The sequence below is a fragment of the Apus apus genome, chromosome 2 (genome assembly GCF_020740795.1).
Source record: "Apus apus isolate bApuApu2 chromosome 2, bApuApu2.pri.cur, whole genome shotgun sequence".
NCBI classification, from domain to species: Eukaryota; Metazoa; Chordata; class Aves; order Apodiformes; family Apodidae; genus Apus; species Apus apus.
In genome coordinates this window covers 94743771-94759827 of record NC_067283.1, presented here as the reverse complement: position 1 = coordinate 94759827, position 16057 = coordinate 94743771, and the positions used below count along the sequence as shown (strand labels likewise).

Sequence of the window (16057 nt, the reverse complement as noted above, 5' to 3'; positions counted from 1 at the left end):
ATGTGCTTAACCTAGTTGCTTTAGGTCTAAGATGTACATCTCTGTAGGCACAAGTTTTCAAAAAGACTGTCATGATGGGAGATTAGACTGGTAGTGTCCTCTGGGTGGTGATACTTCTTCAATAACAGATTTTTTTGTTTTTCATCTTTTAAATTAATAGAATGCACTATTTCCTGATAGCTGGTTTATTTATTTATATTTTTTTTCTTGACAAAAGACAAAGTCACTACAGTGATTTCCCTGAACTTTTTCCTTCAAAAGATGCAATGCTTTTCACTATGCATTTCTTTACTTCTAGTCCATTAATCACAGGACCAATTTCATAAAACTGTTTCAGAGTGCCTTGCTGGGATCCTTGCCCACTTTCTTCATTTCCACCCTCTCTCCTGATTCTGAAATACTTCTGTGGTTGGGTTTGTGTTCTTGCCTTAATTGGCATCCTAGTTCTGGCTATAAGGGAGTCTTAAGATGCTTTGTTAGTCTTATGCTTGTCAATCTATATTAATCTATTCTTAGTCCTTTCTTTCTCCTTCGTTCCCCATACAAGTAACAAGCAAGCTACGCTTTCTTCATTCTCCATAAATAGCTGACTGTAGACTTCAGTTGTCTAACACCTGCTATTCCTGTTGTCCTTATTGTCTCACCTCCAAGTTCATGGCCTCCACACTAACTGCTTTCTTATTTTCTATTCCTATCTCTGTCTGCACCCTGCAGTTCAGTGGAACAATTTTTACCAGGGTTTCTAATGTCTCCTTCCACACAAGGTCATTAGACCTATATTCTGTGTTCATCTTTTCTTACTGCTTAGTTGCTATTTGAAGTGATGTGTTAAGCTAGTGCTCTCCTCTCTGTGTCCTCTTAAATGAGATACATGGTACTGTTTTTTTTTCTTGATTTTTTGCTTACCTCCTCACCTCATTCTTTAAAACATGGGATATCAGTGTGATGTAGTGAAGTGCTGCATAGGGATACCAGAGCTGAATCTAATTGAATTGGAACATGTAATGAGAGCACTAAGTCCTTGTTTAGAAAAGTCAGATGGATGATTGTGCTAAGGAGTGTATTGGTAGATGTCTGTATTACTTCTTGTACCAAACTGGCCTTTTCATTTTGTGGTGTGTGACTACCTACCTCCTTCTACTCTGTCTCTAAAGGAAATGGTTCAGGGGTGTCTTCCTCTTCTTCCCCTTCTCTCCTTTTCTTGTTGGTGCCATGCTAACTAGTGGTGTCATTTAATAGGGTAGCACCTGCTTCTTCTCTTTGGACATTTGTCTCTGCCATGCCCTGTGTCTCTTGCTGAATCTTTTGCAGCTATCCTGAAGACTGTCAAAGCACATTAATCACAAGCAAATGTAATTTAGTATATGTTTTCTCAATTTCCTTCATCTCTTTGCTCAGTTGCAGGTGAGCTTTTCTTGCCACTCAGACCATACCCTAAAACACCTCTTCAACACACTCTATGTGTCAGTATCCAAACCATCTTCTCAAACATGCTGGTTTGTTTTGTTTGTTTTGTGGGTTGGTTGTTTTTTTTCTGTTTATATAACTAACCTGTTCATATTATCTGTTTGCAAGGATAAACATTCCAACTTTCACCTTCTTGTCTCTGTTAAGTGTTACAACCTTCTGATTATCTTTCCTGGCTTCTGTTTGTGATGCTTCCAGGACAGAGAAAATGCAGCTGCTACATTTTGGATGTATCATTCTCACAGCTCTTCCTCCCTTGAAATCATCAGCTTCAACTTCTTGTGCTCCTTTTCTTTTCAGACCATAGGCAACGGCAGCCGTCAGTCCAGTCTCTGCCTTTGCCACAGTCCAGTGGTCAGATATGTGCTCCTGTCATCCTTCCTCACTGTGTCTTTCCCAAGCTTTCCCAACCCCCTGAACACACTGTGTAGACTCATCCTGTTTTCAAACAGTGTTACAATGACATAATCCACTAAATAGTTACTTATTTAGGTACTTGAAATAACTGCCTCTCCTTCATGTCATGCATTAACCTTTGGGATACAGCATGTGATCCTGTTGGTATTAACCTGTCTCTTCTCTCCTGTGTTTTGTTTTTTTCTTGGTAATCCTCTTCAGTGAAGAAATCTTGCTTGGTTCTGTTTCACCAGGTACTAAAATCAATCTGAAGCATCTCCTAGCAGCTAAAGGGTTGAGGATGTAGACTCTTGGGTAGCACCATGGGAAAAGCATTTGTTGCAGATAACTGAATGGTCCTCACTCTGCCCTGAGATAGCTTAGAAAATTATTTTAAGTTTCTGGTTATTTTGGTTTGGTTCTGAATCACAAATGATGTGGTCCTTATTCTGCCATGTCTATGCATTTACTGCTGTAGAACATAAAAAAGTAAGGGTGAGATTGGAGAGAGCAGGATATGCTGTTGTCCAAAGCCTGCTGCTTGATCGGTATTGCCTGCAGGCTGGTACATTTTTTCCATGAATTGTCTGCATGGAAAGCTGAAGTGAGAGGCTTTAATCTAAAATAGTGATATGCCAAATGTTTCTTCATGTATTTATACACACTTTAAATAGATCTGTTGCTGTGTTAATATAGTCGTGAGTAAAATGATTTAACCAATCAATAGCTTGGTTTTATGACTGTAAAAATACAACTAGATGCAAATGTGATTCTACACAATTTAAAGCAGTGGTAATATCACAAACACTAAAATTTTCCAGGTGTTAAATATAGACAAGAATGTTATATTTGGCTTTTTACTTGGTTTGGTGGGATTTTTTTTCGCTTTTTAAGATAATAATGTATTCTTAATAGTATTGCAGGGAGCGTCTGGAGGTGTATGCTTACTGTGATGTTTTTTTTTCCTCTTGCAAAAGTAAATGTTACACTGCAAGAGGCACAGTGTACTGTTACTCAGAGTGGTAGTCAGCCTTGCATAGATGCAGTGAATTACTACAGTGCTGAGTAGCTTTAGTTCTTAATTGAGTGCTTTTTTCAGAATTGGCCTTTTAAGGATTTTTACAGCATTTTTCATAGAATGTAAGGTTGGAAGGCACCTCAAGGATCATCTGGTCCAACCTTTCCAGGTAATACTGTAGTTTATATGAGATGGCTCAGCACCCTGTCAAGCTGAGACTTAAAACTGTCCAATGTGGGGGAATCTACCACTTCCCCTGGGACACTATTCTAGTGGTTGACTGTCCTCATGATGAAAAATTTACCTCCTGTGTTCAATTGGAATCTCCCGAGGAGCAACTTGTGCCCATTACCCCTTGTCTTTTCCATGTGACCCCTTGTAAATAGGGAGTCTCCATCTTCTTGGTAGCCACCCTTTAAGTACTGGCACATTGTAATAAGGTCTCCCTGATCAAAGCTGAACAGACCCAGTTTTCTCAGCCTCTCCTCATATGGCAGGTCCTCCAGTCCTCTGATCATCCTCGTGACCCTTCTCTGGACCCTCTCCAGCCTGTCTGCATCCTTTTTGTTGAGCAGGGACTAGAACTGAACACAATACTCCAGGTGTGGTCTGACAAGCACCAAGTAGAGCAGGATGATGACTTCTTGATCTCTGCTGGTGATGCCCTTGTTGATGCAGCCCAGCATCCTGTTGGCTTTCTTTGCCACTGCAGCACACTGTGCGCTCCTGTGGAGCCTGTTAACCACTAAGACCCCCAGGTCCTTTTTCACAGGGTTGGGTTTTTTTTGGTTTTTTTTTTGTTTGGTTGGTTTTTGGTTTTGTTTTTTGTTTGTTTGTTTGTTCTGGTTTTGTTGTTAATCCCACAGAGTTACATTCTGATTGTAGTTTGCATTCAGGGCAAACCAGGGCAGCTGTGCAAGAAAACTAGCAGTTTATCCACTTCAAAGACACTGCTAGTATAGTAGTTGCTTTACTGTGCTAGATGCATATTTCACACATGGTAGGAATGAAGTGTAGGTGTCAATCCTTGCAGAGCACAGTGCAGAAGCATTTTCAATCACATACTGTTTTGTCAGAGTATCGAAATGCAAAAGGTGAGAAATCCATTCCAGGGAGAATATTTGAGGTTTAAAAAAACTCGTATGTGGGAGGGAGCACTTCCAGCTTAGGTACTTGATTGACCCTTTCTAAAGTGATGCAATGACAAACTGAAGAAACTTCATTTTCACGAGTTTACTTGTGATTTCTGTACAAGTGCTGCTTCTCTGAATCTCTCATGGGAGGTCTTCTCAAAGTGGTACCAATAGCTCTAAATGCCATTCTAATGCTAACATTCTTTAGGCTGCATAATATAATAAAACGGGGAAACACAGATTAAGGGCACTAACATAGTAGTTTAATAGCTTCTACTTAAAATAAAACTAGCATGTGGCTTGTGTTAGACTGCTTAATTATAAATCTGCTGTGCTTCCAAATTTTTATGCAGTTCCTAAGTGCTTTCCTTAATGTTCCAAGCTTTTTGGTTATCACTGTAATCCAGTGGTGTCTGGAGGCTAAAGTTCCAATGTGTAGCAGGTACCATGCAAGCATCTTGGACCCTGGAAGGTGTACACAGTTCAGTTGGTTTATTTATATTAATCTAAGCTTTAGGCATCTAATGTCATGGTTCATCCTTACATGTTGTTGATTTTCCCATAGTGACTATTTTGAGATTTTAGGCTTTGAAAAATTCATCGTCCAATACATGCCTTCATTGGGTGTATAATGACAATACACTCCTCTGTATGAAATCACACAAGAGAAGTGTTTTTAGAATTCTCGTACATTAGCAAAAACAAATGACAACTTTAGCAGCAGTAATAGCACTGCAAGGCATGATGATAGGTAGACTGCAGTTCTTGAACTCCTGCCGTTGAGTGTCGGGACACTGAGAATGGAGGGAATGCAGGCAATTTTAAAAGAGGTTTTCTTAATTTTTGGAGTGTGACTTGCAGGAGGCCAGTAAAGAAGGTTTCAGCTTAACATAGTATAGAAGAGAAAAACTTACATGAAGATATAGCAGTGGATAGTATCCATTGGCTTACTCATTGTAATAGATAGATACTCTTCTTACTGCTTTTCATTTCAGACCTGCTATTTTTCTGTCTCTTTCCTCTCAAATATCCATGCCCTTAGTTGAAGGAACAGAGACGCAAAATCACTCCTAAAGTCGAAATAACAATAATAAAACAAAGGAATTGGTTTTAACAGTGTCAAAGATTCTAATTTGCCCTTGGATAAAGCTCTCAGTCTGAGGGAGAGGAGGGAAGTGCTGGATATTTTTATTTCTCACTGACAGGGAAGAATGCTGGCTAAGCAAAACCCAATGGACACTGGAAGTTGTCTTGTGAAGCTGATTGTTGCTGTCTTGCCTCTTTTCAGGTTCCTGCTGTATTCTGTACTTAATAGGACACCAGAAACTGGAGGCACTGTCATTTTATTTCTTTTTCAGGCAACTTAATCTGTGTGTGTGTATATGTGTTTGATACCTGTGCTGTAAGCTGTTGATTCCAAATTTAGCAAGTGTTGTAGGAACTTCAGCAAACACAGAAATAAATAACTCTTTTTATGCTTACTGCTGTCTCCAAAAGTTTGAGGAACTTAAAACTGCTTTTTGTTCCTGTTTGAGAAATGAGTACATTATCAATTGCTGTTATCAGTGCCTTTTCTGTGCTCCACAGCCTCTGCAGTCATTGTCCCTCGCAGATTCCAAGCTGAAGACTGAGGTCACCATCATTATTAATGCCTTGGGCAGTAATACTTCTCTTACAAAAGTGGATATTAGTGGAAATGCAATGGGAGATATGGGAGCAAAGATGCTGGCAAAAGCCCTACAGATAAACACCAAGCTCAGGTAAGGGATGTGTATTTGCAGTAAGAGATATAATGTCTTCATAATACTGAAGTTGATTTTTAAGCTGTTTCTCTGCAGGTGCAGCCACTTCATAGTGTCTCCATTTGGAAAGATTCTCATCCTTTTTTTCTTGAAAAAAATAAAAAAACAAAAAAACCCAACCAAAACCAACAAGAGAATAGAAGCAAATTGTCTCTGCATAAACATTTCCATAACTGAAACTGGAGAAAATTACATTTTCTAAATGTAAACAGAAAGACATCTTGTTGACACAAGAGAGCTGTGAATTTTCTAGAATCATAGAAGAAATTACCTTGTAATAGAGTTCTGGATGTCACCTAATCCAATGTCCTTCTCAAAGCAGGACCGACTTTAAAGGTATATGAAGTTGCTAAGGGCCATGTCCAGGCAGGTTTTGAAGATCTCGAAGTACAGGAATTCCACTGTTTCTGGGAACCCTGTTCCAGTGCTTAGCTGCTCATTTCTGTTCTGCTCTTTCTTTTCTGCTGGAGACCTTCCCAGCAGAGAAAATTCTGGTACTTGGGTGGGAAACTAAAGTAAATTATTCTTTGTCTTCTGGATATCAGTTTGTAGGAGAACTAAGAGCATGTGGAATTCAGAAGGTAAGCAGCATGGATCATCCCTCCTTCCGCTCTCCCTTGCCTACAGTGCTGATGGACCTTGGCATCTCTTCTCTGCAACTTTATCTGCCTGACAAACTTCACTGCTTTTTAGCACGTGACTGGCACTGATGGCTTGAGACTATCACTTTTTATCTATCCAGCATGTGATTTGCCAACAGTAAAACCTTCAATCAACATGAATCTGGATGGTGACCTCTAAATATGTCACCATCATCAGGAAAGTTATTCCTCACTCCTCTTCTTGTCAGACTGTGCAGATGAACCTTCCTCAGTGTATTGTCTGTGTGAAGAGACCACTTCGTGCTTTGTCTCCAGGCATTTGTTTCCTGGAGGATAAGAAATTTCCCAGAACAGTCCTGGGTATTTTGTTTAGAAGCAGGGATCCTGGTCTTTGTGTTGCTATGCCCAGACTGAATATTGAAAATGTCAAGAAAACACTGGAGGGTGGTTTAGGTTTATTGAATGTATTAACCTGAAATGACCACAGTACCTGAAGAAATAAAGCCTTGACAGCTTTCAGAATGGCAAACTGAAATCTTCCACGGAACACAGAATGTGGCAGTTAACATAATGTCACCACAGTCTGTGCTGTGATTACAAACTGTATAATGCAATGGTAACTGGCTCTGCCTGAAATGTAAAATCACATCTAGGTAGAAATATAAACATACTTTCCAATGACAAAAATATCCAAGACTTGACCCTGAGTATGTCTGATCTATACGAATTGGGTGTAGAATCTCTCTTCCTCTCTTACTTCTTGTATGTTTCCATCTAAAAAACAAAGGAGTAACTGCAACACCAGAAGGGTGTCAATACCTGTGAAACGCTGCCATCGATGTTGTTTTTTTTTTCCTTTAACACCAGAAATCTTTGGGTTTGTGTCTTTAATTTTAAGAACAGCTAGAACTAGTGCTCTTGCAAGCAAGATTTATCCGCTTGACTGTCTCTTCTGACTACTAATGAGATCTTTGAACACGTGTTTGCAAATTGCCAGGCAGTCTGGTCTAAACTGGGGGAGGAGGAGGAAGGCTTGATCTCTCCTATCACTATTGTGTATTCAAAAGAGCTGCAATTTATGCACCTAACCTAATGGCTCATACTGACAGCTAGTTATGTTGTGTGTGGAATCATAGGAACTGCATAATAAGCTAGTACAGGATTGAATATACAGTAGCCTGCAAAGTTTGACCACCAATCAGCATGAAATTTTAATACCTTTTTCTATAAATGAAGCCATAAAGCCTATGTAGAGCAGAGATTTATCACTTACTGCTGTTTTCTTCTTTTTCAGTGTGAGTTTGCAAAGCAAGCATTTGAATGTCATTTTTTATGCTATTCCTGGAAAAAGCTGGAATTTTATTTCCAAATCTTTTTATTAACTGTATTTTAGAAAAGTGATGTTTTTTATTAATGATGGAAAATATAGCAGAGTCCCCTTTAAAGAAATGTAAATTTAATTTTATAGTATCTTTGTCCCTAACTTCTGTTATTTCAAGGTTTTAGCGTATAACTAGAGACAGGTTTTTAAAATGTTACCTTCCACTTTACAATTTTGGACATGCAGCACTGTCTTATTCCCATATGCAAAGTTTCAATATAGATTTATTCGGTGGTTCTTGTTTAACGTTTTTTTGTGTGTGTGTCTTTGTTTTCCCTTCCACCTCTCAGAACTGTAATATGGGACAAGAATAACATCACTGCACAGGGCTTCCAGGACATAGCTGTGGCACTGGAAAAGTAAGTTCTCAAGCAACAGAATGACTGATGAAGAGTCCAAAGACTTAGATCCTGAATGGTCTGACTAGCTGCAGTTCTCACTGCAGTCCTTATGATTTGAAGATGCTGAGGTACTGTCAGTTTTAAGCATCAGGGTATTTAATGTAAAGGAAAATGGATCACTTCACAATGGATCCTTCAAAATGGGGGGGAAAAGCTCTGTGGCTCCTTCATCCATGCTCTGTCAGCATTAAGACCATTGAGTTCTGCTATTAACATTAAAATTCTGAATTTGAAAGTATTTTCCCTTTTCTCCCTTTTCTTGTGTTGATAGCATGCAGAAATTCTATTCTAGTCAGTGAATGAAGCTATATATAATAAGAGGAAATTACTGCAGCATGCCTTTATGGTCTGACTGTTTTTTTCTTTCCCCCAGCAAGTTGAAACTAATAGCAATGATCTCAGGAACTGCAACTGTTCATCCTCATCACTGTGGTCTGGATCATTTTATTTCCCTGAGCTTACTCACAGTTGCATCTGTTACCAGTGATAGATGTGAAATGACTTTCATCTCTTTCCATCTCAGTCACATTTCTTTACGTGTTATTATTAGTTTTCTTCAGAGAGAAAAATTACAGATTTAAATTAAGCAGCAGTTGCAGTTGTTTCATGTCATTAAATCCCACAGAGAGGAACAAATGCTCTCTTTAGAGGGTGAAGGTAACGTACAATTGTTAGTTTCTAGACAAGCAGTCTTGCAAAACTGTGTAACTACTTAGGGGAGCATCTCAACCCTCAGAGGGATCATGAGGCTAGAGCTTATGAAGTCACTTGTTTTATGAAACTGTTGTATCTTGCATACATGGTTTTAAAATGAATTCAGTTGCACTGACGGGGAAACTATATGAATGGTGTATGATTAAGCAGATCATCTTGGAGGGATTCAATTGATAGTAGTGAATGATAATTCACAAATGTTAATTGTCAGCTTGCAGGTATTTCTCTTTTAGAGACTGATAGCATGTACATTTATGAGAAAGTCTGATAGAAAATAAAATATGCTTATTTTCTGGTTAGCCTCAGCTTTACTTTTCTGAAGTTCTTGGATAAGTAAATAGAAAGGAGGAGGAAATCCTAAGGCAAAAGCAAATCACTGAAGTAGAAGAAAAAAAAAAGAAAAAAAATGCTACAGATAAGGTGTAACATTGCACTTTGTTGAGGTGACATCTCATTTATTTAGCTTGGAAGCTGAGGTCATTTTATGTCTCATCTAATATTTTAAAATTGTTTAAACCAATGATAATACCATAAACTAAGCCACAAGCAACAGAGCTGTACACTGAAAGGGAAAGGCTGTTAGTATTGGCTGAAAACAATTAGCCTTTAAACAGTCCATCTCAAAGACATTATTGAGAACATCCGGCACCATATGTTTCCTAAAAAGACATGAAATTATTTATATTCTGTAGGAAAGAGTTGTTGATCAAAATTAAATTAAATATACTGAAGATGCTTGGGGGTATGTGTGTGTTGTGCATGGTGTTTTGGGTTTGTTCTTAAGAAAGACAGCCATATAGTAAACCACATAAAAGAAGAAATCTAGGCTTTCGTAGTATGATGAGGAGGCTGAGGAGAGTTGGGACGGATTGTAGCAGACTTTAAGACAGGCTGAAGTAATTGGAAGATTGGGTTTTTTCCTCCTCCTCCCAGCTTTTCTTCATCTACTTAAAGTTGTGTGAAAATGTTTTTCTCTTAAAAGGAATTGTTGTTCTAGCTTGGCTGTTGGCAGAGTTGTCCCAAGGGTGTCCCAGCCAGCCCATGTGAGAGGATCTTCTGTAGAGTCCTGTACAGGTGTTAGTTCAGGAGAGCATTTAAGAACAGTGGGCATCCTGTTCAACCTGGCCATTAAAGAGGGTTTTGCATCTCAGTCATTTTGATATGAAAGTAAGCATGTGCTTGTGGGCTTTGTGGCCCAGAGCCCATTCTGTTGGAGGACCATACGGTATAGCCCCATATGCATTTCAGGATGATTTATTTTTTTTTCTGTATGGACAGACTGAAGAAATAGCTTAGGTCTAAAATCTCCTGGGAAATACTGGGATTTGTTAGAGACATTTGCAGTGACATAAAATTCACATACCCAAGCTTGCAAAACAGATGGTCTTATTCCTGGTTTTAAAAAAATAGTAAAATCATCATTGCAGCAGAGAGTGTATGTCATGAATGAAGCAGAAGTTACTACAAGGGAAAGAAAATGTGATAAAATGAAGACATGCTGTATGTAGAGGGAGAGACAGGAGGTTTTTGAGACATCCTTTGAGTCTCTGAGCACCTCTCTGATATTTAACATCCTTTAAATATAGGTATTTTGCTGAGAATATTAATGTGTTATGAAATTACTGGATTGTTGAGTTTGTAGGGACACGTGCTGTGTTACAACAGACAAGTGGAGCGTTAATAAAAAGGAGAATGGAAGAACATTTTAGACTTCAAAGGAGACAGAGAAAAGTTGAAGTGTGAAGATAAATATTGCTCTGATGATCAAAGTTGAAAAGCAAGCTTTAAATTCTTCATTTTTCCCCTCCTAACATCTGGTTAATTCTTAGATGAAAGTTAAAGTAGCATTCCAATACAATCCTTTCTGTGTGGAAGGAAACTAAGTACAGAGCTTTCTTTTGGGCAGTGGTCTTTTAAAGTTTTGCCTCTGTGACTGTGTGTCCATGAGAGATCTTGCTTTTTGTTTTCCCCCTTCCTCTGTATGTGTGTCTGTGTGTGTGTGAGGGAGGGTGCACTAAACCTTTCACTAAATTGAATTTAGCGTATAATTATTAGCACGAGAGCTGGCAATTACAGATTTCAGTGAATGTGATGCACTAAATGTCAAACAGCTGCAGAGATCCTTGGAAATCTGCCTTTGTTTCTTTTCAACTAAATAAATACCCCACCTGCCAGGTAGTAGTGAGGCAATCAGCAAGTTCTGTCATTACTGTCTTTGAGCCTGGTATCTTTTGACATTTAAAAATTGTCCCCATGCTGGCAGGCAGCCAATTATTTGCTGTTTAGTATTACATGAGGACACATACCAGGGCCTGTGTAGTAGGCATAGTGTTTTTGTGGGATAAGACAGCTAGAAAGAAAAGTTAGTTTTCTATCTGTGATGCAGCCAGGGCAGTTGGACACTGGGGAAGGAAAGGGACTTTGCTGACTCCACAAGTAACTGCCTGCCACTGACAGCTATACATGTGCATGTTTTACGTGGAGAAGAAAAGTAGAAATCTTCCATTATCATTTCAGATAAAATGTTGGGTAGTATCAATGAGGAATCAGCTTGTTTGGCAGTTCAAAAGCCCCACTGTCCTTCAGGGTGTGCTGTTTTGTCTGGCTAAGCAAATGGTGAGATAGAAAGTGAAAAAACCTTGGAGTTTCACAGTAGTTAAGGACTCTACTGTTGTAGTTAGTGCATTTAGTGAGGGATGGGTCCATTGAAATAAATGCAGTTGACTCTGTTGAAACTACCCAATTTAAAGTGCACAAAAACGGGATTCCAACCATATTTAGGAGCAGACAATTAGTGGGACTACTGCAGACAGCTGAAGGAGGAGGGAGAGATGTTTGCAGGAAATTCAACTGAAAATTGGCAGAATTTCTTTTCCCATTTTTGAGAACTTCCTGCTCCTTTTTGTTTTCATTTATTCAAATCTGAAGGTGTGTGGACACACACACACACACACACACACACTGTATGTAGCATTTTAGGTTTAACTGTGTCATGCTAGCCAAGTTATGCTCTCAAAGTTTAAATACAATTTTGAGTCAAGACCAAAACCCTGTCTTTATTCTCATATTGCAGCAGATGAACAACGCTACCAAAATATTTTGCGAACAAATAAGTGAAATGCAGGGAGTGATTGTTTGTATAAAGCAATGTGGAGGTGCTACAGATGTTTTGTCTGCTTTTATTAAAAATTGAGCAAGTGTCTTCAAATTGTTGTAAACACAAGAAGTTATTAAATACTAAATTTTCAAAACTTGGGCTCTTAGCAGCTCTCTATCAGTTACTGAAATCTTCCATTTAGATTTAGATTGAATAGAATTGCCAGCAGGCACTGACACTCCTTATTCTTTTTTTGATATAGGAAAAAGTAATCCAGCCCTGTGCCAAAAGGTGCAGAGAACAGCTAGGCCTTTAATTGACAGCCACCAGGCACTGGCCACTTAACTGCATTTTCTGCTTTTAAAAATCTCCACCTCTGTCTAGTGCCAAAGAAGAATTGTCAGCAAAAAGGAACATGCATGCCGCCCATTAGTCCATTTACAAATGCAAAAAATGCATTCTTGGTACTTTCCATGGACAATCTAGATGCGTCTTGTCCTTTCTGTTTTATTCTTCATAAAGAGATACAGGAAATAGGTTACCTTTTACTATTAAAGAAACATTTTATTTTTCTTTAGGAATTATACTTTGAGATTCATGCCTATACCGATGAATGATGCTTCCCAAGCCCTCAAAACAAACCCTGAGAAAACAGAAGAGGCGCTGCAAAAGGTATTGCATTTACTGCCAACGTACAGAAAGAAAACTCCTAAAAATAAAGTAATAATTTTAAGTGGCTATGATTTCATGCATGGCTGAGTGAGAATTCTAGGCTAGGTTCATTGATTGTTTGATTTGCATGTACATATGCATGATAATCAAGTGCTGCAGGAGCATGTAAGGCTTTTTATTCCAAAGAGTGGTTGGAGTTCCATCCAAAGGGTGTTGGAATGCAGTGGTGTGGTACCAAAAAGTTGTAACTAAAGGAGTGGAAGCTAGATGTTGTATTGCTGTGTGCCTACCTGTTAAAGGGAGAGTCAGAAACTGACATGTTTGCTACAAATGTGCTTGTGTGTATTTCCCTGTGTGTAGAATGATTGGTACAAGATTTTTTTATTTTGGCATAAAAAATGCAGTTAGCACTGTACGAGACAAAGGATACTCTTTAATTTGAAGAAGGATAAAAACATTTACTGCCTGTGTTTTATCTTGTACATATAAAATTCATGCACTGTGTTGCCCTAAATAAGCAACTGCAGCATCATATTCTTTTTATGAAGAGGTGTTGACAGTATCTGTAGCTGTTCCACTTGCATGAGTTATGAAATTCCCAGATGACTTTTAATATAGTAAGTCTTGTGAGCTCCAGATGAGCCTCCTGCTCAATCAAAAACCATACAGTTCACATCTGTTTAATGAGTAGCTTTTCTTCAGCCAGTTCATGAAAACCTTATAAATAGTTCTTACAGATAACTGTGATTAAAAATCAAATGTCTATCATCCTTATTAGTAAAGAAATTGTCAGTAAAGTGATTCTCACTGGGAACAGTGCTGGTAATTAGGGCCTTTTTTTTAATGCATGAAAATGATCTAAAATCTGCTTTAAAAACTTTGAATGATGTGGAATGGACATATTTCTTATTTCTCATTTAATATGAGGTAGATAGGCTCATATCTAGAATGATAGATGCCTCTCTGAAAAAAATACCATGAAGCTACTTGCTACAGAGATTTAAATTCTATGTATTAATTAGGCATTAGGTACAAACAGCATTTTCTTTTATTCATTTTGAAGCTGTTTAAAACTGGCCCTAAGTTTGTTTTAACTTGTGTGGTTCAGGCTTTCTTTACATGACATGAGGAAGTTCTCTTTAAAAAAAAAAAAAAGAAAAAAGAAAAAAAGGATAAAAGGTAATAGTCTCTGAGGAAGTGCTGGAAACACAGCTAATTCCATGCATGCAGAAATGCCTGCCCGCACAGACTGTGTCATGCCCGGTGCAGGGACACCTGAACCGACTCATTGACATCTCAGGAGGGTCCACAAGCTTCAGCACACCAGAGCTTGAGGACAGTGAGAGTGCTCCTGGCCCTGGTCCAGCACCAGATGGACACAGTAGCTAACCTCCCGAGCTCTGGTATCCCTGCAACACGCTTTACTTACAGTGTGGGCAAACAGGATACACCCTGTGCTCCTGTGTGGCGTGGTCAGACTGTTCCAGTTCTTGTGGCTGATGCAGGTTTAGAGGTGACATCAGTCCCTATTAGTCTCTGCCTCACAACCTGCTGGCCACTCCACCCATCCCTTTCCCCTTTTTCCCTTTCAGACTGGATCCGTCACCTTTGATGAACCTTGAATAGTTTACTAGTAGGGTTTTTTTACTTGACTAAGTTTGATAGAGGCAGGTTAGGGGGTCACTCTATGTGCCATTAAGCGGGCTGGTGGTAGGTATTAATTGCTGGTGACAGTGGTGGTGGGCTGTGACCAGCAGCTGTGGGTAGGAACCACTTGTCTTTGAAGAGCACTTATGTACTGCTTAGCTTTAAGTAACTTTTGAGCTGTATTGCTCCTGTATCAACTAAGCACTTTGAGATATTTTACCTTCTCTCCAGACCATACTGCTATTTAAATCTGTGTCTTTGTAGCAGGTTGAATGGATCTAAAAGTAGTGAATCAACTAGCCTGTGTCATCATGGTCTCTACAGCACTTTATATATAGAGTCCCTTTAAATATTTCTCAAATATGGATCTGCTCCTGTGTCAGCATAACTTGCTTAATTGTTCGAAACAGAAGACTAATTCAGAAAACACTGTCAAAAGCACAGTGTTTAATGATGTTTCACCAGTCAGTCAGTGAATTAATATTGGCCAATGTGATTATTAAGCATCAAGACACTCAGAATAACATTTACAGATAACAAGTGCTTAGGCAGTTTTTCCTGTCAGTCTCCATTTCTGATAGAGCAGCAAAATTGAAAGCCAATTACTATGTGGAGAGTCAAATCAGTCTCCTAATCTGGCTTTCTTTTTTAGATAGAAAACTACTTGCTTCGTAATCACGAGACCAGGAAATACCTACAGGAGCAAGCGTACCGGCTGCAGCAAGGCATTGTCACTAGTACCACTCAGCAGGTGAGAACTTGTTCCTTACTGATACTTCCTTGGCATCTAAAGTCTCCCTGGGGAGAACTCTCATTCTGTCAAGAGTAGTTTAAAGGGAGATGTGTCTTATGGGTGATACTTCACTATGATCGTATTTTTGGAAGGGAAACAAGCTTTTGTGAGAGGGAGCTCTTATGTATAGTACTACTGTGTAGAGAAAGACCTAAGCTATTTCTGAGTGAACTGCTGGAACCAGGACCGGTGTAGTTCATTCATGCTCAGGAGTCTGACTTTTCAGCAGGCTTTCATCAGTGTGACAAGCATGATCATAAGGCTGTGCCAATTCTGGTGTCTGAGTCAGTTCCAGTCTCTCTGCCCAGCAATGAGCAACTGTGTAAACATGCCCTTAGGTAACACATGAGGTAGTAGCCTTAGGGAGCAAGTCATCATACACCTTACCCCTCCAGAACTGTGGGGGGATCACAGGAATGTTTACTTAGAGGGAGGGAACAAAGGAAGGTTGAAGTCTTCCTTTCACTTTATAGTATGGACAGCTGAAAAGTTGTCCTGTCTAACACAACCCCAAAATATTGCTTGAAAGAGGGAAACTTTTTTTGTTTTGTCAACCACTGCCAGGTTTCCTAAATGCAATGTGTTGTTTGGTTGTTGGTTTTTTTTTTTTCCTTTCTCTTGAGAGGACTACAAGCAGTTTCTGTGGTAGCTCCCCATTCTCTGTATTCTAATGCATTTCTTGCCAGTGCCCTTCAGGCTGCTTTCAGCTCCATTACACCACCTTGCTTCTGTGGTGTAAGCAACTCATCATGGCCTTTGCTTTTAATTTACTTCCATGTTTGTTTGCACCAGTTGTGTTCCCATGCAAATGGGAGACACCAGCAAACAGGCAAGGAGTATCTGTTTTGCTCTTCAGCTGAGTCTATGAAATTTCTCTTTCTTCTCTGCATTATAATTTTTTCTTGTGAATCTTAATTTAAAATGGCCTTTTCTG

At 39.1% G+C, this 16057-nt stretch overlaps 1 protein-coding gene across 6 annotated transcripts in view; it reads left to right on the top strand.

Annotated features, from left to right (window-relative positions):
* The window catches only part of CARMIL1 (capping protein regulator and myosin 1 linker 1), a 193922-nt gene that overhangs the window by 122831 nt on the left and 55034 nt on the right, over nt 1-16057 (top strand). For all 6 annotated transcript variants that reach the window (XM_051609134.1, XM_051609132.1, XM_051609133.1 and 3 more), the window contains 4 exons: nt 5602-5774; nt 8090-8158; nt 12590-12683; nt 14983-15081. In XM_051609134.1, the coding sequence (XP_051465094.1) occupies nt 5602-5774; nt 8090-8158; nt 12590-12683; nt 14983-15081 (435 nt within the window). The remainder of the gene's footprint in view (nt 1-5601; nt 5775-8089; nt 8159-12589; nt 12684-14982; nt 15082-16057) is intronic.